At 43.3% G+C, this 23,496-nt stretch overlaps 2 protein-coding genes across 3 annotated transcripts; one reads left to right on the top strand and one right to left on the bottom strand.

The window, feature by feature from the left end:
- Nucleotides 1-663: 663 nt before the first annotated feature.
- On the bottom strand, nucleotides 664-4,790 carry LOC117411931 (ELL-associated factor 2-like). Its single transcript, XM_034924452.2, has 6 exons — nucleotides 4,577-4,790; nucleotides 3,403-3,497; nucleotides 2,801-2,937; nucleotides 2,281-2,450; nucleotides 1,502-1,738; nucleotides 664-1,252 (listed from the first exon to the last, which is right to left on the bottom strand). Exons 1-6 carry the CDS (start codon nucleotides 4,677-4,679, stop codon nucleotides 1,203-1,205), a joined length of 792 nt encoding a protein of 263 aa, XP_034780343.1. The 5' UTR covers nucleotides 4,680-4,790; the 3' UTR covers nucleotides 664-1,202.
- Nucleotides 4,791-5,275: 485 nt separating this feature from the next.
- On the top strand, nucleotides 5,276-15,622 carry iqcb1 (IQ motif containing B1). Of its 2 annotated transcripts, none has more exons than XM_034924525.2 (14): nucleotides 5,276-5,618; nucleotides 5,864-6,066; nucleotides 6,513-6,675; nucleotides 10,291-10,420; nucleotides 10,860-10,953; nucleotides 11,416-11,515; nucleotides 11,678-11,850; nucleotides 12,399-12,508; nucleotides 12,867-12,976; nucleotides 13,329-13,471; nucleotides 13,802-13,950; nucleotides 14,274-14,405; nucleotides 14,674-14,830; nucleotides 15,317-15,622. In XM_034924525.2, the coding sequence occupies exons 2-14, from the start codon at nucleotides 5,958-5,960 to the stop codon at nucleotides 15,544-15,546; spliced, it is 1,800 nt and encodes a 599-aa protein (XP_034780416.1). In that variant the 5' UTR covers nucleotides 5,276-5,618; nucleotides 5,864-5,957; the 3' UTR covers nucleotides 15,547-15,622. The 2 variants fall into 2 exon arrangements, with proteins under 2 accessions (XP_034780416.1, XP_033857388.1); XM_034001497.3 differs by having other exon boundaries at nucleotides 5,277-5,618; nucleotides 5,937-6,066.
- The last annotated feature ends 7,874 nt before the right edge of the window (nucleotides 15,623-23,496 follow it).

The following is a 23,496-nucleotide window of genomic DNA, read 5'->3' as shown; positions in this document are numbered from 1 at the left end:
CCTGATACCCTCCATTTATTTCTATTCCCTTGCCATTATTTTCCAAGCACAAATACTTTTACAGCACTTTACCATAATTTGGTGTGCTTTACCCTGCCGTGGGCATTCACTAGATCAACTGCAGGCTGCTGGGTGCTTCAGAGGTAGCAGATCAGTGAAAGACTTGAAAACAATGTTTAGAATAAAGATGTGCATGAATTGTTTTATTTTTTATCACCGTGCTGTTCCTTTGTTTCTCTACTGCTGCACTTTTAATTCCTGTTAATTGCCCTTTCTGTCTACTGGGCACAAAATCGCCTTTACGATGCTTTAGCAGGGATCTCATGTATACTGAGCATGTTCTGTTTATGAACTCCCCCCAAACACATAGCTACAGTATAGCATCATCCATGGTTAATGCATCATGAATTGCAATCCAGATTGTAGTATGTTTATGCAATAATGACACAGCATGATAATATATTAATAAACAAGACATACAGTATGTTAAACACTGCAGTAACCTGTACATTGACTTGCATATTTCATTATATCTAGTAACAGAATGATAAAACAATATGATGAGGGGCATGTCAAATGAGATGGGGTGATTAGGAGGGGCAGTTTCCAAGATACCAGTGACAGAGAAATCTGGAATACAAAAAAAAAAAGACTCCCACTGAGTAGCAGTTTAATCTATTGCAGATTTGATTAACTTTTATTTGCCAAAGTAGTATAGTAACAACCTGATCGTGTCTAAACAAGCTCACAGTAAAACCTGGAGAGGCTCAAATTGCTATGCAATGGGAGTTTAACTTCCATCCCAGTCAATTAAAAAAAAAAAAAAAAATCTAGATTTTTGTTTTTAATGCTTTACTTTTGATAAATTGAAGCAAAAAAAATAAAACAAAACACAAATTCAAGTACCATCATTGTTAAGAGGCGTAACCAGGAAACACAGCCTTAAAAGATCAATGTAATCATTGAAAATAAACATAACTATCCTTCCCCCGCCCCCCAAGAAAGTCAAGTTCCAGGTAGTAGTGCAGTTGGCTTCTGTCTCCGATATGTTAAGAACACTGTGGGGGACATGTAGGCTGTCCAGAAAATAAATACAAACATCATTACAGACTGAGGATTCTTCATACAATGAAAACCTTGATGTGCTAATAAAACAGAGTAGAAACGATTCAATGACCCTGCCCTTCGATGGTCGATATGGTTCAGTCATCATCACTTTCACTACTGGACTCGCTCAGCTGCAAGTCATTTTCTAAAAGAAAAAGGGGAAAAAAACACACATTGTAGCTCTGCGCTAAACACCACTCAAAACAGATGAGATCCTTAAATTCTGCTTGCACGAGACAGACAGCATCATTTTCAGTATGCAGTGCCTTGTGTCACAAAGCTTCAGATAACAAACTAGGATTCACATTCTGTTTAAATCTAAAAACACACTTAACCCCGTTGAGCACCTCCTACTCCCAATTCTGATCCAGCTGTGATAACACACAGTACTTACTAAGTGTGTTCATTAGGTGCCCAGTGCCCTCTCCGGGTCTGCTGTTCATGCCCCCCGGAGCAGGCATGGCTGATAGAGCTGGCATTGATGGCTGGGGGCATGGCAAGGTGGGAGGTCTGGTGGGGTTGGGGCTCTCCTCCTCGGAGTCGCTGCTGGAACTGTCCTCGCTGCTCGAGGAGGAAGAGGAGCTGTCTCCACTGCTCATCTGGGACAGAACACGGGCTTCTGCCATCAGCTCTGGGAAAGACAAGAAACAAACAACTACCCGCTAGAACCACAGCAGAACCCAACAGCAAACCTTGTTATAAGGGAGGGATCTAATGCACTAGTGTCTGGCTGCAAGCTGACAATGGGCAATCCTTTCTTCGGTGAACTGGACTAGGCAGCACTGGTAATATTGCATTGCTCCATGAAGGACACTTTCTGGAGCTTGCAAGTGCAAAAAGACTGGTGGAACCAAAGCAAATATCTGTAGGAAAACGAGCAAATGTACTCTGCAAATAAAGCACATGTGCAAAAATACAATGTGCATCTTGTTTTATTTGAGGTTATCCAAGGAGGTTTGTGTGGTTCACTGGTCTTTGTAAGGTGCGGGGTGTGAGTGCACAAGGAGGTTGTGTGGTTCACTGGTCTTTGTAAGAGGTGTGGGGTGCGAGTACACAAATAGGTTGTGTGGTTCACTGGTCTTTGTAAGAGGTGCGGGGTGTGAGTGCACAAGGTGGCTGTGTGGTTCACTGCTCTTTGTAAGAGGTGCGGGGTGCGAGTGCTCATGGAATCACCTCTCTCAATGTCGTCCATGGGGGAGGCTGGAGACATCTTGTTCTTCGGAGGGGAGCTCTTGGGGGCTGAAGGGGTCTTGCTGCTGCTGCTGCCGCCTCCCCGTGCCTGCTGGCTCAGCCGACTGGTCTGCTGCTCCAGCAGAGACTGGACTTTACTGCTGCCTTCAGCCCTGGACAGAAGAAACACCACATTTCCATTTATATGCAGAATCTAACGGGATACAAGCTACCCAATCGATCAATCCTCTGTTCTTTCTCAAATTGAAGCACATGGCCCCATCAGCACCGTCTGTTAACATATATCAGAAATCATGTTGGAACCTCACGGGACTCCCTCACGGGTGGTGGATAAATAAAAGTAAATCCTGTTCTCATGTATACTCAAAAAAAGGAGTTTATTCTGCAACTCAACAAAAATAATCCCGGAGCAAAAGTGTTGAAATGTGGTACCTACAGGAAGCTGCTTTACTTTCAGGTAGGCTGTTCCTAGGGGAGCGTGCCCTGATCCTTCACGACGCACCTGGTTTTCTTCACAGCAAGGTTGTTGCTGAGCTTCTCCAGCCGGTACTCTCCTGTGTCGTGGTTCACAATGAGGACGCATTCCCTCATGTACGGCCTCTTCGAACCCTTGAACACAGTCACTGGGGCAGTCGACCCCTAATCAGGAAAAACAAAATGACAATAAAAAAAGATCAGATTAACTGACAACATTGGTGAAGCAAGCGTGTATTTTATACACATCAGGAATATTGGACCCATTTCTCAGCAATACAAACTTATAATATACCAAAAATGAACAGGTGTATGATTAAAATGCAATGAAATGGAAAAGCTTGTTAAATATTCAGAAAACTAACAAGAAAAGTCAAACATTAAACATCCTAGTCTAGCTAAAAGGGGGTGTGTCCGCTGCCTGTGAGAGTGTGTGTGTGTGAGTGTGTCTGTGTGTCTGTGTGTGTCTGTCTGTCTGCTGCCTGTGAGTGAGTGAGTGTGGATGTGTGTCTGCTGCCTGTGAGTGTGTGTGTGTGTGTGTGTGTGTGTGTGTGTGTGTGTGTGTGTGTGTCTACATGTACAGTATGTATGTACATATGTAAGTATGTATGTGTGCAGAATCTGTCATACCTCTAGATTTGGTAGTGTTATCGTCACCTGTTCACCTTTGCCCACCTCCAGATCTCCTTCACAAGCGGTATCGATGGATGCTGGTTTGAAGTCATCTATGAAATAAAAGGATTTCACAGTAATACCCTGTATACCGATGAGCTGTTCACATGAAGCATTTCACAGTAATACCCTGTATACCGATGAGCTGTTCACATGAAGCATTTCACAGTAATACCCTGTACACCGATGAGCTGTTCACATGAAGCATTTCACAGTAATACCCTGTATACCGATGAGCTGTTCACATGAAGCATTTCACAGTAATACCCTGTATACCGATGAGCTGTTCACATGAAGCATTTCACAGTAATACCCTGTACACCGATGAGCTGTTCACATGAAGCATTTCACAGTAATACCCTGTATACCGATGAGCTGTTCACATGAAGCATTTCACAGTAATACCCTGTATACCGATGAGCTGTTCACATGAAGCATTTCACAGTAATACCCTGTATACCGATGAGCTGTTCACATGAAGCATTTCACAGTAATACCCTGTATACCGATGAGCTGTTCACATGAAGCATTTCACAGTAATACCCTGTATACCGATGAGCTGTTCACATGAAGCATTTCACAGTAATACCCTGTATACCGATGAGCTGTTCACATGAAGCATTTCACAGTAATACCCTGTATACCGATGAGCTGTTCACATGAAGCATTTCACAGTAATACCCTGTATACCGATGAGCTGTTCACATGAAGCATTTCACAGTAATACCCTGTATACCGATGAGCTGTTCACATTATCTCTCTCATCTTAGACTTAACCCAATGTTGTTCAAAAGCCACGTTTTTACAAAACAGAATGCGACGGTTTCAGTATCAGAGCTTTTATTCATTGGCTGATGTCAAAATGCGTTGGTGTTTTAGATTCATGTACTTCTGTACGCTATAATGGAATACTATAAAATCGGAATACGTGCAGAAAGACGGGTCACGCCGTTTCCCTGGTGCAGAATGACGAGCCAGTTTAAAAATGTACTACAATCTTTGTAAACACCTACATGAAACGTTATCTTTGAGCCGTGGCTTGTTGTCGAGATCATTATATATATATATATATATATATAGTATATTATCATGTTATCAAGGCGTTTAAAAAAACAGAACAAAAATAACTTACATCTGACAGTGTGGAATGCGCATTTCGGTTGTCTCTCAAAGCTTTCCCCTAGTATCAAGACGTGCTCTTTTGTGTCAAAGTTAGAATAAGATGATCCATTCATTCTAACAGAAGTTTGCTACCATATGTAAAAAGTAACTATGCACTTTCGATACCTTCTTTGGCAGACTGTTACAGCTTTAAGGACTGGCTGATCGGTCTTAGCTTTCTTCTAATTGGTACAGTTTCCATGAAGGCGGAGCATTCGGAATGTGCCAACGTTGCGATTGGCTGCCTGGAAGGTCAGTTTACAGAACGCTTCCAGGCGGATGTGGATACAGTACTTATTTAAAACAGTAACCCCATATGAATCTAGCACTATATAAAGAAGGATAGGAAAAAGATGGCACAAGTGGGCGGATTTAGTAAAAAAGTGGAGCCATTTCTGGAGCCCGTAGAGCTCTTTAACAGCGCTCTGCGGGCCCTGACAAAATGATTCTTGACATAATCAAGCATTAATTCGCATAAATAACAGTCAGTCACTTTACATTAACGATATTTTGTATTGCTATTAAAATAAATACCGGTATGTCCTGGCGCTGCAACACAGCATCGCCGCAATGTATTCAGTACTGAGTGGGCTCCACAAATGGCGCCTGTAATTGAGTACCGAACTGCATCACGGGATTGACTGTCCTATCCCTCTTTATATATTCCTAGATCTGAATTTTGTTCCCTACATTTCTCTGTTTTTTTAGGAAAACAGATTCGTGTTTTTTTTTGTCACGATAGAAAATGCTAGATTGACAATCGTAAGCCGTATTAATCATCAAGGAAACGAAACAACGTTGCAGATTTCACATTTTAACAATACATGTCAAATGTGTCTTTCTCTTTCGCGGTTGAATCTGCTGATATGAACTCCAGTCCTCCTTTCTTCTTTTTTGTGACGCCGCAGTGACGTTTTCTTCTTGTTGTAGAAACCAGAAAGCGTCTCAGGCTGTGAAGGCGGTTTATGTTTTCATGTTCTATGAAATGCAACGAAAGTGACTTTGTATAAATGGTAAGTTGCAAAGCTAAGGTATTTTTAATCTAGCAAAACAGACTTAAATTCAAAATGTCGAAGTTTGCAGTGAAGATAGACAAGATTCAAAACTGAGTCGGAAATCGGTAGAAAAATACGCCTTCATTCAACTGTTATTTTGGTGTCCAGAGTTTTGAAAATGTTGCTTTGTGTTTTATTTATTTAAGAATACTTTACGATTCACGATGTATTTAAATGGACCCTTTTCTGTCTATACTTCACAGAAGCATTTTGCACACAGATGCACTGTTTGAATTGGGCTGCGTAAATTCACTGTGTTTCCCCGATGTCTTACAGTGTTGATTGAAGACACACACCATGAGACCGGACGAATCTTCAGACGTCAATCCCAGAATATTGTCTTTAGCGGCAGAAGTCGCTGACAGCTCAGAGCAGTATGTACCTGTATTGCTGTTACAGTTAAAAGGTAAAAGGAAAATTTATGACTTAATAAATGAGAGATCTGCCCATTCATGCACAGGGCATTGACCTGGAAAATATACGATAATAATAATAATAATAATAATAATAATAATAACAACAACAACAACAACAACAACAACAAACTCAATATATTGAATGTAACCACCATAAAGCCAAATTATCAATTAAATCACCACATATTTGAATAAACTTCTCACAAAATGACTTTTTCAAAGTGACTTTTTCAGGAGCAGTGGCTTGAAACCTGGTTCCAGGAGACCGGGAGATAGTTTGAGGCAACTTTGCTGCATCAAACCCCAAGTCTCCCTGGTTTGCCATGCAGTGAAGCCTAGTCTCCTGAATCCAAGTTCCAAGCTACAGAGGTGTTGTGTCCCTCGGCTTCATGTGTACCGTAATGTTTTCTTTCTCTGTTTCCTTCTTTTCCTGTAGAAATCCTAGAAGGGGTGTCTGCAAGAGACAAAGAACTGAAGAAACTGAAGCAAGATGTTTACGATTATGACCTCATCCAGTACTGCGTTTTAGTACTGAAGCAAGATTATTCTAGAATCCAAGGGGGCTGGGCAACTGCTGCCCAGTTAGCTGAAATCCTTAGGTAAAACATTTGCATTTGAACAGTTATTTATACAATGCCAGGTCCTAATACTGGCCTTATTCAAGTTTACCGTGATCATTCTGCAGTTGCCTTCCCCATGGTTATACTGTGCATGTATCAAGAGTTTACTGTGCGTTTATCAGAGTTTACTGTGCGTGTATCAGAGTTTACTGTGCGTGTATCAGAGTTTACTGTGCGTGTATCAGAGTTTACTGTGCGTGTATCAGAGTTTACTGTGCGTGTATGAGAGTTTACTGTGCGTTTATCAGAGTTTACTGTGCGTGTATCAGAGTTTACTGTGCGTTTATCAGAGTTTACTGTGCGTGTATCAGAGTTTACTGTGCGTGTATCAGAGTTTACTGTGCGTTTATCAGAGTTTACTGTGCGTGTATCAGAGTTTACTGTGCGTGTATCAGAGTTTACTGTGCGTGTATCAGAGTTTACTGTGCGTGTATCAGAGTTTACTGTGCGTGTATCAGAGTTTACTGTGCGTTTATCAGAGTTTACTGTGCGTGTATCAGAGTTTACTGTGCGTTTATCAGAGTTTACTGTGCGTTTATCAGAGTTTACTGTGCGTGTATCAGAGTTTACTGTGCGTGTATCAGAGTTTACTGTGCGTTTATCAGAGTTTACTGTGCGTGTATCAGAGTTTACTGTGCGTGTATCAGAGTTTACTGTGCGTGTATCAGAGTTTACTGTGCGTTTATCAGAGTTTACTGTGCGTTTATCAGAGTTTACTGTGCGTGTATCAGAGTTTACTGTGCGTGTATCAGAGTTTACTGTGCGTGTATCAGAGTTTACTGTGCGTTTATCAGAGTTTACTGTGCGTGTATCAGAGTTTACTGTGCGTTTATCAGAGTTTACTGTGCGTTTATCAGCGTTTACCATGATTTGCCTTTTTTATATATATATATATATATTCTTTACCATACCTCTATGCTTTCACTTATTACACCATGCTTTATTACACTTTATGCTTTCACTGTGCTTTATTACACTATGCTTTATTACACTTTGCTATGCTTTCACTGCTTTATTACACTATGCTATGCTTTCACTGTGGGGAACCATTATAAAGCTGCTGCCATTTAACTCTGTATTCAGTGCACTGTTGGCGATGTAGGTTTCCATAGCCTTGATACACCCAGAGCCCTTTTTAATGCTCTGAATGGGGTCTATATTCAGCCCTGTCACTGCTGTGACTCCCCTCCACCTGTGTTTGAGAGGGACTGTGTGAGGTGTGTTGGTTTTCCTGTCTGTATTCAGCCCTGTCACTGTTGTGACTCCCCTCCCCCTGTGTTTGAGAGGGACTGTGTGAGGTGTGTTGGTTTTCCTGTCTGTATTCATCCCTGTCGCTGCTGTGACTCCCCTCCCCCTGTGTTTAAGAGGGACTGTGTGAGGTGTGTTGGTTTTCCTGTCTGTATTCAGCCCTGTCGCTGCTGTGACTCCTCTCTCCCTGTGTTTGAGAGGGACTGTGTGAGGTGTCTTGGTTTTCCTGTCTGTATTCATCCCTGTCGCTGATGTGACTCCCCTCTCCCTGTGTTTGAGAGGGACTGTGTGAGGTGTCTTGGTTTTCCTGTCTGTATTCAGCCCTGTCGCTGATGTGACTCCCCTCTCCCTGTGTTTGAGAGGGACTGTGTGAGGTGTCTTGGTTTTCCTGTCTGTATTCATCCCTGTCGCTGATGTGACTCCCCTCTCCCTGTGTTTGAGAGGGACTGTGTGAGGTGTCTTGGTTTTCCTGTCTGTATTCATCACTGTCGCTGCTGTGACTCCTCTCTCCCTGTGTTTGAGAGGGACTGTGTGAGGTGTCTTGGTTTTCCTGTCTGTATTCATCACTGTCGCTGCTGTGACTCCTCTCTCCCTGTGTTTGAGAGGGACTGTGTGAGGTGTGTTGGTTTTCCTGTCTGTATTCAGCCCTGTCGCTGATGTGACTCCCCTCTCCCTGTGTTTGAGAAGGACTGTGTGAGGTGTGTTGGTTTTCCTGTCTGTATTCATCCCTGTCGCTGCTGTGACTCCTCTCTCCCTGTGTTTGAGAGGGACTGTGTGAGGTGTCTTGGTTTTCCTGTCTGTATTCATCCCTGTCGCTGATGTGACTCCCCTCCCTCTGTGTTTGAGAGGGACTGTGTGAGGTGTGTTGGTTTTCCTGTCTGTATTCAGCCCTGTCACTGTTGTGACTCCCCTCCCCCTGTGTTTGAGAGGGACTGTGTGAGGTGTGTTGGTTTTCCTGTCTGTATTCAGCCCTGTCGCTGATGTGACTCCCCTCTCCCTGTGTTTGAGAGGGACTGTGTGAGGTGTGTTGGTTTTCCTGTCTGTATTCATCCCTGTTGCTGCTGTGACTCCCCTCCCCCTGTGTTTGAGAGGGACTGTGTGAGGTGTGTTGGTTTTCCTGTCTGTATTCATCCCTGTCGCTGCTGTGACTCCCCTCCCTCTGTGTTTGAGAGGGACTGTGTGAGGTGTGTTGGTTTTCCTGTCTGTATTCATCCCTGTCGCTGCTGTGACTCCCCTCCCCCTGTGTTTGAGAGGGACTGTGTGAGGTGTGTTGGTTTTCCTGTCTGTATTCAGCCCTGTCACTGTTGTGACTCCCCTCCCCCTGTGTTTGAGAGGGACTGTGTGAGGTGTGTTGGTTTTCCTGTCTGTATTCATCCCTGTCGCTGCTGTGACTCCCCTCCCCCTGTGTTTGAGAGGGACTGTGTGAGGTGTGTTGGTTTTCCTGTCTGTATTCATCCCTGTCGCTGCTGTGACTCCCCTCCCCCTGTGTTTGAGAGGGACTGTGTGAGGTGTGTTGGTTTTCCTGTCTGTATTCAGCCCTGTCGCTGCTGTGACTCCTCTCTCCCTGTGTTTGAGAGGGACTGTGTGAGGTGTCTTGGTTTTCCTGTCTGTATTCATCCCTGTCGCTGATGTGACTCCCCTCTCCCTGTGTTTGAGAGGGACTGTGTGAGGTGTCTTGGTTTTCCTGTCTGTATTCATCACTGTCGCTGCTGTGACTCCTCTCTCCCTGTGTTTGAGAGGGACTGTGTGAGGTGTCTTGGTTTTCCTGTCTGTATTCATCACTGTCGCTGCTGTGACTCCCCTCCCTCTGTGTTTGAGAGGGACTGTGTGAGGTGTGTTGGTTTTCCTGTCTGTATTCATCCCTGTCGCTGATGTGACTCCCCTCTCCCTGTGTTTGAGAGGGACTGTGTGAGGTGTGTTGGTTTTCCTGTCTGTATTCATCCCTGTCGCTGATGTGACTCCCCTCTCCCTGTGTTTGAGAGGGACTGTGTGAGGTGTGTTGGTTTTCTTGTCTGTATTCATCCCTGTCGCTGCTGTGACTCCCCTCCCCCTGTGTTTGAGAGGGACTGTGTGAGGTGTGTTGGTTTTCCTGTCTGTATTCATCCCTGTCGCTGATGTGACTCCCCTCCCCCTGTGTTTGAGAGGGACTGTGTGAGGTGTGTTGGTTTTCCTGTCTGTATTCATCCCTGTCGCTGCTGTGACTCCCCTCCCCCTGTGTTTGAGAGGGACTGTGTGAGGTGTGTTGGTTTTCCTGTCTGTATCCAGCCCTGTCACTGCTGTGACTCCCCTCTCCCTGTGTTTGAGAGGGACTGTGTGAGGTGTGTTGGTTTTCTTGTCTGTTTTCAGTAACTGCTGTGTGGGTCTGAATCCTGAAGAAGAGGCGGAGGAGTTTCACAGTAAAGTCCTCCCTTCGGCTGCAGACAGTCTGCTCATCCTGGCAAGACGTTTACAGGCACGCTTCACAAGAGCCGTCAAGGTGTTGTGCCACACTTTCTTTGACATTATGGGTCCTTATTTACAAAATGCAGGCTTTATTTAAAGAGTGTTTCAGAGATGGAGATAAGACTCCTATTGCATAGCAGTTTAACCCATTCCAAGGTTTTACTACGAGCTTGAGGAGTCCCAGTGTATTGGCAACAAGCTCAGGTGTTATTAAACTCACAGTAACACCAGGAATGTATCAAACTGCTATGCAATGGGAGTCTTATATCCAACCTTGTGTTTGCAGATGTTCTCTAAACCCTGGAAACACAGCAAATAATAAATAAATACAAAATATTTTATTAAGGGTAAAAGTATTATTACTTGTACCAACAATCGTGGAACTAAATACAACTCTGTCATTTTTAAAATGTTTACACCTCTTAGTATGCTTAAATAATCACTTATGTATTTTTTTAAAATGTCTATTGAAGGATGAAGAGAAAACAGATTATTTCCGTAGCTTTCGCACAGTGACAGATTCCATTTGCTGGCTTTTTGGTGGGCATGTCCAGCTGACTCAGCAAGGTAAGCAGCAGGCAGCTCGCAGTCATTCTGCTAACACAGTCCCGGTACAGTTATTCAGCGGTGTTAAACATCTGTGTTTCTCAGCTGTAAAAATGTTTCAGTTACACCAGACCTCAGAGGGGAGTTCCCAAGATTTTGCATAGCCTTGTTTCATACATATACATTTCATATAGCAGAGCAGTTCCATCTTGAGCACAGTGTACGAATGCCTTGACAGAGGAGCGGGTCTGTTTTACAATATTAACATCTTCAAACCACCATCTCCTCAAACTCTAGATTTTGTTGTTTTTTCCTTAAAGATGAATTATTGACCCCCTGATTAATACTGTATCACGTAATACAGTACAATCACAAACTAAACATAAGCTCCCCATAGGGGGATGCTTAGCAAGTAGAAAGAAGACAAACCGTGCTGAAGGAGTCCTGCTCATTTTAAGGTGGCCTCTTTTTCCCCTTTGCTAGTGATGCAGTCAGGGCACTTCCTGCAGTTACTGCTCACCGATGATGTTGAAACAGAGGCCGTCATGATGTCTGTGTTGCAAAACATCATCAGAGTTAACAGGTAAGAGCTGCTGGATCAGTAACATTATTAAAACAAACACCACGTTGTGACAGAATAGCACAATATAACCATATAGGACAGTGTTTGCTGTTTCTTTTATTCTCAAACATAAAAGAAAAAACATTTAGCAGTCATTTCAGCTTGTCTGTGTTTGTCTTCCAGTGTGGTGTTGATGAAGACAGATGAGAAAACTGTTCATGCAATTTTGGATGAGCTGGTTTACAAGCTCTCATCATCTACCAATCCTGTAATAGGGATCGCTGCCACGAAAGCCATGATATTGATTGCAAATTGCCACCAGTCCATTGTGAAGAGCATTTGCAACCGATACAAAGGTATGCAAATAACAAATTGAATGAATATACATTACTCATTATCTGATATGTCATGGTACATACTTTGTATCTAAAGATGCATGTGTCAATAGACATGTGTTTAGAAGAACAAGGTAGAGTTATACAGTACATGTTTGTTTCTTAACAAGATGATCCCCCATACTAATGTATGACTCTCATTGTATAGGATACCGTAGTTTGTAGCCATGCCAGCTTTTAATGTGAGTAGAACTGGAAATGTCTTGGCGTAACCCAGGGATGGAAATACGACCCCATTGTATAGCAGTGTGATCCATTCCTAGTTTTACTATGAGTTTAATCAGACACACCTGAGCTTGTTACCTGTAAGTTGGGGCTGATCAAACTCATGTCAAAACCTGGAATGGGTACCTGGTTTAAACACATCCACCGTGTACCTTGAATAATTAAACAAAGGCTCAAGGAAAACATGGAATGCCTGAAAGCGCTATTCAATTGGAGTTTAAATTATTAATATGTGTAATAATGTAATTCAGAAAATGATTGAATGAATTTGTCTGTGTCTTAAGGTTTGAGGCTGCTGCTGAGTAAACAGTGGACTGGGAAAGGGTTCGATAGAGAACTTGGGCAGCTTTTGGACCTCCTGTATTCCAGGACCTACCAGCAAAACCAGTCTCAGGTCATTCATTCATCTCTCCTGCATGTTTTTGAAATCATTCTTTCAATGCACATACCATTCAAATACAGCTAACGCATATTTATGAATATTGTATAATAACTTTGTAATATTTTGAACGTGGATTTGACGATACCGCGTGTGTCACAATTGAAATGGGTGAATGGTATCTGACTTTGAAGGACGTCCCCATGGCAGATTGATCAGGCGCCTGTGCTCTGGGAGTGGGGGTTTCTCTTCGTTGATGTTTATGTCGTCTCATACAGGTTTGTAAGCAGTAGTAGAAGGAAGTAATGCTTGTGTGCTATGACAGTGTGAAGCGAGTGCTGTTTTTAATGTTGATTTGCTGATTACTTTGTAGAGGTTACATCATGCAGCCTGTGTGATCCAAGCAGCGTGGAAAGCATTCCAAACTAGGAAAAGGATCAAGAGACTCCCGAAAGCTGTGTCTTCCCTTCAGAAGAGCTTCAGGTAAAAAAAAAAAAATGTCATCCTAACTCTGTGTAACAGGACACACTGATTTTGGTATGCAGTTGCAGCTTCAAACAACAAGATGGTGCTGGTGTGTTAAAAAAAAATGCTGCACTATAAAGTATTTGGAAATCTAAAAAGTTTATTGTCACTCGTTGTTATTTTTAAACCTGTTCCTCTGCAGGATCGAACAAGGATAAGAATGGAATAACATTCCATAGGCTACCCGTAGATGCAATGAGCTTGAACTGGTATCCCATGCGAATGAGCTGGAATTAAATTGCTGTTTGAGCTGAAAACTGTATATAGACATGTACCTGCACTTGACTGTAGGAATAATGCTGTGTTTCAGAGAGAAAAAGGAGAGGCAACTACTGCTGCTGGAGAGGCAGAGAGGGGAAGAGGAGCTCAGACGCCAGCTACAGCTTCAGAGACAGAGAGCTATTCGAGAATTCCGACAACGCCAACTGGACATGCTGGAGATAGTACCTGCAAGTAAGAGTTTTAAAATGATCTGTATTGATAATGTGGGTGTGTGCTAAACCTGTTGATGATTGCTGAAGACATGTCTCGCTGTCATATAATTATGTGCATATAGAGTTCCATTGTCTTTGATCACAAAGGGTTTTACCATGTGCTGTTTATTAACACCTCCTAAAAACATTTTCTAAAATACTAAATGTTGGTTAGGGCTGTGTGTAAATAGTTAATGAAATCAATTTTGGAAAGCTTTATCAAGTTGTGATGTATTACAAATGAAATGAAAGCTTAAAGGCATGTTGTTAGAGTAGGTATTTTATCAGCAAGCTCTTGTTCTCGTCCTAGGTCTGGTGGACAGGCACATGCGGGAACAGGAACGGAAGGCTGTAGTGCTGATTCAGAAACAGTGGAGGGGACACAAGGAGAGGAAGGGTTTCCATCTGCAGAAACAGGCTCTGAAACAGTTCAAGGCAGCTGTCACCTTACAAAGAGCAGTAAGTCATTCCAGGCTTCATAGTGAAAGAATAATGGAGTGATGTACTGTAGGGTTTGGACTAAAGATTGATATTGTACCTATTATTATTATTATTATTATTGACTTGATTATTAATAATAATAATAATAATAATAATAATAATAATAATAATAATAATAATAATGTTGTTAATTATTTTTTGTTGAGTTAGATACAATTTCTAATTTTTTTTTGCTAGATTTTCTTGACTTTTACAGTTCTGGGTTATGCATTTAGGGCAGGTAAATACTTTAGTCACAGCAAAAATTCAGCTATTGTCATGTGCTTTCCCACTTTGGACAGGCTCTTCGGTTTCTGGAAAAAAAAAGGAACGCGAGGAAAGTCCTGTCTCCCTGGAAAGGCCCTAAAGGACTGACCGATGCACGTCGGCTGGAGTTAAAGAAACAAGTGGAAGAACATATTGCACTGCATCCAGTAAGTGGGCTTTACTTCATTCTGTGCTTTGTATGTTAAAGAAGGCTCCAGAACTCAAAACATGCAAAAAAGGGTAGTTAAGAAGGTAAGGCAGTCTTGAAATTTAAAGCACTTTGCAGAGCTTATATTCAATAAACTAAATACAAAAATAGTAGTACCTCTTTCTGAATGGTTATTTTTTATGTGATTTAAGGTATTGATAGACAGAACTGATTTAGTGCTGGAATGTGAATATATTCTGTAATTTTTTCTTATTTCATGGCTATAGGCTCCATTATTATCGGAGCAGAGCAGTAAGGAACTCCATTTGAAATGTCAAGAGATGCTTGCACAGCGCTTGATGAAGAGACACTTGCACAGAAAAGCAGAGCAGCACAGAGAAGCCCTCAGAGCTCAGATCAACACTGACATTGAACTACTGATGAGTAAGAGAATGTTTCCTTCTGAAGTGAGCCGAGTTCAAACACATAACCCTGCACATTCTGTATCTACTGAGGAGTAAGAGAATGCTTCATTCTGAAGTGAGCCGAGTTCAAACACATAACCCTGCACATTCTGTATCTACTGAGGAGTAAGAGAATGCTTCCCTCTGAAGTGAGCCGAGTTCAAACACATAACCCTGCACATTCTGTATCTACTGAGGAGTAAGAGAATGCTTCCTTCTGAAGTGAGCCGAGTTCAAACACATAACCCTGCACATTCTGTATCTACTGATGAGTAAGAGAATGCTTCATTCTGAAGCGAGCCGAGTTCAAACACATAACTCTGCACATTCCATAGCTCTTGCTACTGCAGCTTGCACAAAGTAAGATTCAAATCTACATTGCTGTTTGCAAGGTAGCTGACACAGCTGTTTAGCTTGATTTACTTTCCTTTGGAGTTCAAAATATATTTTCACTTTAAACCTGCAGATGCTCCGGGGTTAAAAGCAGCCACAGAAAAGGAGCTGGACGTTTTCACGAGCAGATCCGTCCCCGTGGCGGCGCGAGCGAAGCAGTCCCACACCACCATGCTGCAGTTCACACGCTGGCCTTGGTGGAAGAAGCTGGGCGATGAATTCATGGATCCTGAAAATATACCCGATGACAATCTGGACATTGAGTTTGAGAGCTTGTATCTGGGAGGCAATGAAAAAGTATAATCTATTTAAGAATTGTGACAGATCATTGCCTTCTTTTCCTACTGACTCCTGTAATAAATTTCTATCTGAACCTGGAGCTGTTTCAGTGTGGCCACAATCTGGTAACCCAGCGTGACTTCCTTTTTTGTTTACCAGGTTTTGCTGTGAATGACAGACTGACTGACTCATGGTTTTTATTCCATTTTGGGCTGCTTATGACTGTACCTGCAGTAAAGAGGGGCAGCAAAGCAATACTTTGAACACAGGCTAACTTTCTCCTTGTAGTTGAAGCTTCACATCAACTGCAAGGACGTCATGATTTGTTTTTATTGTAATCAAAATATTTTCAAGAACAGTCTCCTTTTGAGCATCTCGAGGCCACAGAAAGCACTGCTTTACCAGCCCCACGACCACGACCGTGACCTTGCACACTCAAGTTGTGTCAGATTGATTCACTCAGCTGCTGTGTTCTTGTTGTATATATAGAGCACTTCATTATTTCTTTATGTATTTTGCAATAACCTGAAAACCCCACAGATTGTTTGGCATTTCTCAAGTTAAATTTCCCAATGTTATGTGTGGTTTTGTTATACTTGGGTTTGGTAGGAAGCAGAGATGACAGCTGGGGGCTGCTTCTGAAAAGACTCCTATTTCATATTTCTCTAAGTGAAGTGCTTTTAAGAATAACCACAATGGCTGTGCATCTGTAATCCGTGCGCGTTCAGCAACAGGGGGTTATTAGATAAATAATTTGTGTACACAATCTGTGACTGGGAGGGGACAGACATTACAGCAGCTTTTCTTAAGAATCGTGTTGCCCATCAGCCTTTTTTTGCTTTGTGATAGATATAGATAATTTTTTTTTTTTCTTTCTGCCACACAACAGGCACACAAAGCAATATGAAAATGCTTCTTCTTAGGGCTCCCGAGTGGCGCATCCAGTAAAAGCACTCGATAGAGTGCAAGATGCACTCTATAGCCTGGACGTCGCGAATTCGAGTCCAGGCTATTCCAGAGCCGACCGTGGACGGGAGCTCCCAGGGGGCGGCGCACAATTGGCCGAGCGTCGGCCGGGGAGAGGGAGGGTTAGGTCGGCCAGGGTGTCCTCGGCTCACCGGGAACAAGCGACCCCTGTAGTCTGGCCGGGCGCCTGCGGGCTTGCTGTAAGCTGCCCAGAGCTGCGTTGTCCTCCGACGCTGTAGCTCTGAGGCGGCTGCACGGTGAGTCTGCAGAGTGTAAAGAAGCGGGCGGCTGACGGCACACACTTCGGAGGACAGCGTGTGTTCATCTTCTCCCCTCCTGAGTCAGCGCAGGGGTGGTAGCGGTGAGCTGAGCCTAAAAATAATTGGGCATAATAATAATAATAATAAAAAAACTAATTAGCAACGACTAAATTATTAAAAAAAAAAAAAAAAAAAGAAAAAAGAAAATGCTGCTTCTGCCACTTCTTACATTTAAGCCAGCCTGTAGCTGAAAGGCAAAAGGGGGAATGGTACTTACTTCAGTATCACTAGACTAAAAAAGGCCAGGGTTTAGTTGGCATAAAATCTTTATTTATTTATTTATTTATTTATTTTAATAGCAACAGATTTTCAAGTACAGTATACAGACATCCTGAGGGGCTGATAGGAGGGAGCGAGTCTGCTCAGTGTCTCAATCACCCTGAGGGGCTGACAGGAGGGAGCGAGTCTGCTCAGTGTCTCAATCACACTGAGGGGCTGATAGGAGGGAGCGAGTCTGCTCAGTGTCTCAATCACACTGAGGGGCTGACAGGAGGGAGCGAGTCTGCTCAGTGTCTCAATCACCCTGAGGGGCTGACAGGAGGGAGCGAGCCTGCTCAGTGTCTCAATCACACTGAGGGGCTGACAGGAGGGAGCGAGTCTGCTCAGTGTCTCAATCACACTGAGGGGCTGACAGGAGGGAGCGAGTCTGCTCAGTGTCTCAATCACACTGAGGGGCTGACAGGAGGGAGCGAGTCTGCTCAGTGTCTCAATCACACTGAGGGGCTGACAGGAGGGAGCGAGTCTGCTCAGTGTCTCAATCACACTGAGGGGCTGACAGGAGGGAGCGAGTCTGCTCAGTGTCTCAATCACACTGAGGGGCTGACAGGAGGGAGCGAGTCTGCTCAGTGTTTCAATCACACTGAGGGGCTGACAGGAGGGAGCGAGTCTGTTCAGTGTCTCAGTCACACTGAGGGGCTGACAGGAGGGAGCGAGTCTGCTCAGTGTCTCAATGTGAGTCACGCCACTGTGCAGGATATCCACTGCTCTCACAGATTGTATTTCAGGTTTTGTGTAATGGAATACAAAACCCAGTGGTGTCTCCGTTACTGGCAGAGGTATCCAGTAACTATCTGATCCCTCAAAGGGACACTCTGTCATTGTAAAACAGCCAGCAGGGACAGTACCGTTTCTATAGTGAGTGGTAAATAGGGAAATATAGTGCCAAGGTATAAACTTCATTTTGTCTTGTACAGTTTTCACTAAACTACTGGTGACTGGAGAAAAAGAAAAAAAAAAATCAAGAAACAGCAGCTCCATGTTTTATTTATTATGCGGCCTGATAAGGATAAGGATAGGGAGGTGATCCATGAAATTACAAAAACTAGCGACCTTTCAACTTGCAATAATATGTCACACATGGAGGTCCCAAATCTAAAAATCAGTTTGAACTAAAATCAATTCCTGTTCGATTTATTTGGTGTTCTGGGGCCACAAAACAATAGTCTAAAAGAAGAACAGCAGCAAATGTATAATTGCACAAGGTAATTAGGAAACTGATTTACATCCCATTGAGTTTAACACAGTAGAATAACTGGTTACTGTCACACTATCGTTTCAAATTGTAGGAATACCCCAGGATGGTTACAGTTGCATCTATTTGTGTAAAATATAAAGATGCACATGCAAAGGTTATATTTTTCCTAAATATAACAACTGGGTACAGTGCTTTAAAACACTCCCATTTGGCAGCAGTCTATTGTTTACATACTGTAGTCTAATATTGTGACCAGCCTAACACAATGAGTTTTCCATTGCCCAACTCTTCTGTATTAAACCCTGCAGATTAATTTAATAGTGTGGCTTCAGTGCAATAGATCTGAAAGGATTTCAGAGGCAGTGAATGGCTGGATAGCCTGCGTGAGTGTCGTCTGCGTTGGTTTTCAGTGGATTTTCTGTAATTTAAGCAGAGCCTACTTGTTTTTGCAACATTACCCAATCAGGTCCACAGCCGTAGCTTGTCTTGTACAGTTGCCAAGGAGACGGGCCGCGCACAGGCTGTCTCACTGCCCCTCACAGGGGATGTGCGCTCATTTGCCATGCAAAACAAGCGGTGCTGCCGGAGAGCCAACAACAAACAAAGGAGAACTGAAAAGGGTAAAGGTGCTGCTGTTAGCACCAGGACTACACCAGTGACAGAAAATCATTGTGCGGCAAAGACTAGCTCATCTGTTTTCCACATTTAGCCATTTCCAAATGGGCCTCCGGTGCTTACAATTTTATCTCTGGATATTACGAGTGGGTCAGAAGAGGAGCCGTAGTGCCGGTCAGTGTGGGATTTTGGGACTTTTAATTGGTAACTACAGACAGTAAGTGAGGATTGCAAAGGGTAAGTGAAATGCATACACACACACACACACACACACACACATATATATATATATATATATATATATATATATATATATATATATATATATATATATATATATATATATATATATATATATATAAAATAAAAATGAAGCGGTGTTTGTAAAACTCTGCTCTTTGCTCTGAACGCAGCAGCCTATCGGACATTTGTAGGTTTGCGCTGAGTTGAATGTATTGTCTTCTTTTTCTACTGGAAAGTGACAGCGCGTGTTATTGCAACTGTATCCATTTTGAACCACCGTCTCTGTGAAACTGGATTCATTCATCGTAGTCGACAGCAGCACCCGCTGTGCACGCATTGTCGTGCAGTTCCTGCGTGGTTCGGTACCGGTGTAGCTAATGCAGAATGACGTGTGTAAAATAACCTGTACGTTGTGGTACAGAGCCCAGTTGAGAGTGAAGCCAGTACCAGGACTGTTGGGAGATCTTGTGTGAACGATACATGAATGAGACGCGAAATGTCACTTTCACATTCACAAAGGCATTGATCATGAAAAGATTAATTTCATTCCCGTACAGATAGCTCAGCTGGCAGTAGTCTTATACCTGATAGGATAAAGTCAAGAAACAACATTTCTCCTTGTCTGTCAAGCTACATCGATATGAAATATATCGAGTGCTACATTATTATAAAACCAGCCATCCCTTTGTTGTGATTTCTTTTTGTGACATGCGTTAAAACAATACATTGCATGGAAAGCTCAATATGCTATTTAATTAGTAGGGACACTTTTTAATAAGCGCCAGTAATTTAAATACCATTATTTCTGACACACAAATGAAGTAAACAGCTATTCAAGACACATTTCAGTGTTAATCAGAAGTTTGTATTTAATACTGATGAGCAGGGGCCCAGGCCAGTCATCTAAGAGTGAGTTTAATTATTCTCCTAAGAAAGGAAATACAATGGTTAGATCAGGGTGCTGAATTGAGATCTTTCTTTACCTGCCTGATTTTATGTTTGAAAACAAACATCTCTTTCAGGCTGATACTCTTCATTTTTGCAACCATTGTCAGTTGATCGATTTTAGTATGTAATTGCAAGCTGATACAAATCATTGATCTTGCAATATACAGTAGAAATATGAAGCCAATTCCTCTTTGTTTTCTCACATCAACACCCTGGGCTATCATGAAAACTAATAAACAGATATAGTGCTAAAAAAAGCAATAAGTAATGGATCACAGCCTTGAATGCAGGTTCCTGGGAGGCAGAAGAAGACACAGCAAAGCCCACGCTTGTGAAGGGGTTGTCTGCCTGCCTGCTTGTGTTGTGTGGTCCCTTCTCCCTTCATTTTACACCCTACACGGACCATGTGACTGTGTGTGTACCGATGAAGAGGCCATGCTGACTAACTCATGGCTTTGACTGCATTCCGGGCTGCTTTGACTCTATAGTAAAGGAACGGACCATGTGACTGTGTGTGTACCGATGAAGAGGCCATGCTGACTAACTCATGGCTTTGACTGCATTCCGGGCTGCTTTGACTCTATAGTAAAGGGACGGACCATGTGACTGTGTGTGTACCGATGAAGAGGCCATGCTGACTAACTCATGGCTTTGACTGCATTCCGGGCTGCTTTGACTCTATAGTAAAGGAGAGGGAGCAGTACTTTAAAACCAGCCTTACTGTCTCCTTGCAGTTTAAACTGTCCGTTGAGGGACAGTGTTCGACCCGGGAGCTCTGGAAGCACCCCCACGTCTCCCAGGTAGCTCCATGCTGCTGGGCTTCATAGTGGCAGAGGGAGGGCTTAGTAGGGCATTGCATGTAGGAAGTGGTTGGCACCAGCTGGCTCCTAGCTGAAGAGAATGACAAAACAGGCAAGGCAGTGGATGGTGACTTTCTTGAGGATTATTTGTCCGTCACCGCTGTTTCTGTTGGCTTGGTATTGTACTGTCTTGAATGCAAGGTGTTTACAGGTACTGTGAAACTTTACAACGCTGCAAATTCAAGTGCGTTGCCTTTAGACTGCCGATAGGGTTACAGGATAATAAAGAAAACGCCACCCGGATAAGAAAGTGGACACAATCTTCTTTTGAAAGGAGTAAATTCCATGTTACAAAATGAGAAGTAATTCAAACCACACAGTGCTAAAGAGACCTGGAATTGTTATTATTCAGTTGTTTTGGCTCCAGTTTTGTAAAACAAACTGGTGTTTTGTTTTTTTCTTCTTTCAAAAAATAGGAGTTAATTAAAGACTGGAGTAAACGCTTTGTCAATATGACCCATTGCATTGTGGCTTTAGATGTTTGAGATCAAGAGGTGTGTTAGGGTTATCTTTTGATTTCAATTGTAAAAGCATGGGCCCAGCCCAGGACTGGCTTTCTAGATGGCTGCCTGTCCCTGGGGAGGCGCTGTCCCACTCACAATGAACACTCTTGTGATGCTCTCAGGGTAATCCCAGGAGCATGCGCAGGCCATCTATCCACCGGCTCATCCCTGTGAGTGGGAGGGAATGCCCATTGTTTCCAGAACGACCAACACCTCCACACAGCTGAGGACAGGAATGCCCTTTCCAGAATGAGCAACACCTCCACACAGCTGAGAACAGGAATGCCCTTTCCAGAACGAGCAACACCTCCACACAGCTGAGAACAGGAATGCCCTTTCCAGAACGAGCAACACCTCCACACAGCTGAGGACAGGAATGCCCTTTCCAGAATGAGCAACACCTCCACACAGCTGAGAACAGGAATGCCCTTTCCAGAACGAGCAACACCTCCACACAGCTGAGAACAGGAATGCCCTTTCCAGAACGACCAACACCTCCACACAGCTGAGGACAGGAATGCCCTTTCCAGAACGAGCAACACCTCCACACAGCTGAGAACAGGAATGCCCTTTCCAGAACGAGCAACACCTCCACACAGCTGAGGACAGGAATGCCCTTTCCAGAACGAGCAACACCTCCACACAGCTGAGAACAGGAATGCCCTTTCCAGAACGAGCAACACCTCCACACAGCTGAGAACAGGAATGCCCTTTCCAGAACGAGCAACACCTCCACACAGCTGAGAACAGGAATGCCCTTTCCAGAACGAGCAACACCTCCACACAGCTGAGAACAGGAATGCCCTTTCCAGAACGAGCAACACCTCCACACAGCTGAGGACAGGAATGCCCTTTCCAGAACGAGCAACACCTCCACACAGCTGAGGACAGGAATGCCCTTTCCAGAACGAGCAACACCTCCACACAGCTGAGGACAGGAATGCCCTTTCCAGAACGAGCAACACCTCCACACAGCTGAGGACAGGAATGCCCTTTCCAGAACGAGCAACACCTCCACACCTGGATGTGTCTTACCAATATAGTGAACAGAGGTCAGGTAACACTGGTGTCAATTTGATAATCTTCTTCAGTCACCCTGAGCATAGCCCTAAAGCAGCAGCAGTCAATAGAGTTATTAGGCAGAGTAATTCCGTAAGGGAAGCTGTGTGTCTTGCTGGCTGATAGGGAGTCAGTCCACAGCATGCTGCTAATGTTTACAACATGAGGCGTCTTAACAGCAATGTGCAGGTTATGCACTGCAGTCAAAAAAATATGTTACTACTGCTTCTTACTCCTCTCATTTAATCCAGTGCAGTACAAGTAGTCGCTCTGATTTAACAGGTCCATGCGCACAATTTAACAGGTCCATTACGCATGATTGTAAAAAAAAAAACCCAAACCCCCCCAAAAAAAACCCAAAAAACATTTTGTTCTCCTGATCAGTCGTATAGCCGTGGTTAGGGTTGTGTTCAGAGAGCGTGATCGTTATTTACACACTCTTTCATTTGTCCTTCCTTCCGTTTTAAAAGCTGAACTCTGTGAAAAGCAGGCATTGAAAATTGCTTGAAACTGAAATTAAAGGCTGACTTTAAGGGGGATTCTCATTTGAGCTATTGACTTACTTTCAGGTAGGCATGTGCCCGCTGCATTCTCAATTCTGATTGTTTTTGTGATGATTCAGTCATACTGCTACTTCTCTGTTTGGGATTGTACAATCAATTCTTAAGCTTGCTCTGCCCATTACTAATATGCACCGCACTGTAGAGTTTACCTCCTTTGTGACGATTAGGAGTAAATAACTTTGAGAATTGAGCCCCTTATCGCAGTCAGAGAGGTTGCTGAGTTTGCACTGTATTCAATGTCCAGGATGGTATAGCACAGCTGCCATGTGATTGTGATACCATCTGCAAAGCAGTGGATTTGTCCTGCAGTATTTGAAGTAACACCTCATTCTGTTGTATTGTCAAACATTTCTAAATGTCTTGGATGTTGTCACTAGATGAGATGTGTTTTCATGGAGGCTCCTGAGTGGGTCTCATTGTGCT

The sequence above is a fragment of the Acipenser ruthenus genome, chromosome 10 (assembly GCF_902713425.1).
Source record: "Acipenser ruthenus chromosome 10, fAciRut3.2 maternal haplotype, whole genome shotgun sequence".
NCBI classification, from domain to species: Eukaryota; Metazoa; Chordata; class Actinopteri; order Acipenseriformes; family Acipenseridae; genus Acipenser; species Acipenser ruthenus.
The sequence above is the reverse complement of the archived record's forward strand: the minus strand, read 5'-3'. Positions and strand labels throughout refer to the sequence as shown.

What these genes read in the sequence shown, in the direction of transcription:
- LOC117411931 (XM_034924452.2), bottom strand. Translation starts at nt 4,679, where the DNA reads ATGAATGGATCATCTTATTCTAACTTTGACACAAAAGAGCACGTCTTG. An exon ending in TAACACTACCAAATCTAGAG is followed by an intron (nt 2,938 to 3,402) that starts GTATGACAGATT and finishes TTTCCTGATTAG; the next exon opens with GGGTCGACTGCCCCAGTGAC. An exon ending in GCACCTAATGAACACACTTA is followed by an intron (nt 1,253 to 1,501) that starts GTAAGTACTGTG and finishes TTTTTCTTTTAG; the next exon opens with AAAATGACTTGCAGCTGAGC.
- iqcb1 (XM_034924525.2), top strand. Translation starts at nt 5,958, where the DNA reads ATGAGACCGGACGAATCTTCAGACGTCAATCCCAGAATATTGTCTTTA. An exon ending in GCTTCACAAGAGCCGTCAAG is followed by an intron (nt 10,421 to 10,859) that starts GTGTTGTGCCAC and finishes TGTCTATTGAAG; the next exon opens with GATGAAGAGAAAACAGATTA. An exon ending in CTGTCACCTTACAAAGAGCA is followed by an intron (nt 13,951 to 14,273) that starts GTAAGTCATTCC and finishes CACTTTGGACAG; the next exon opens with GCTCTTCGGTTTCTGGAAAA.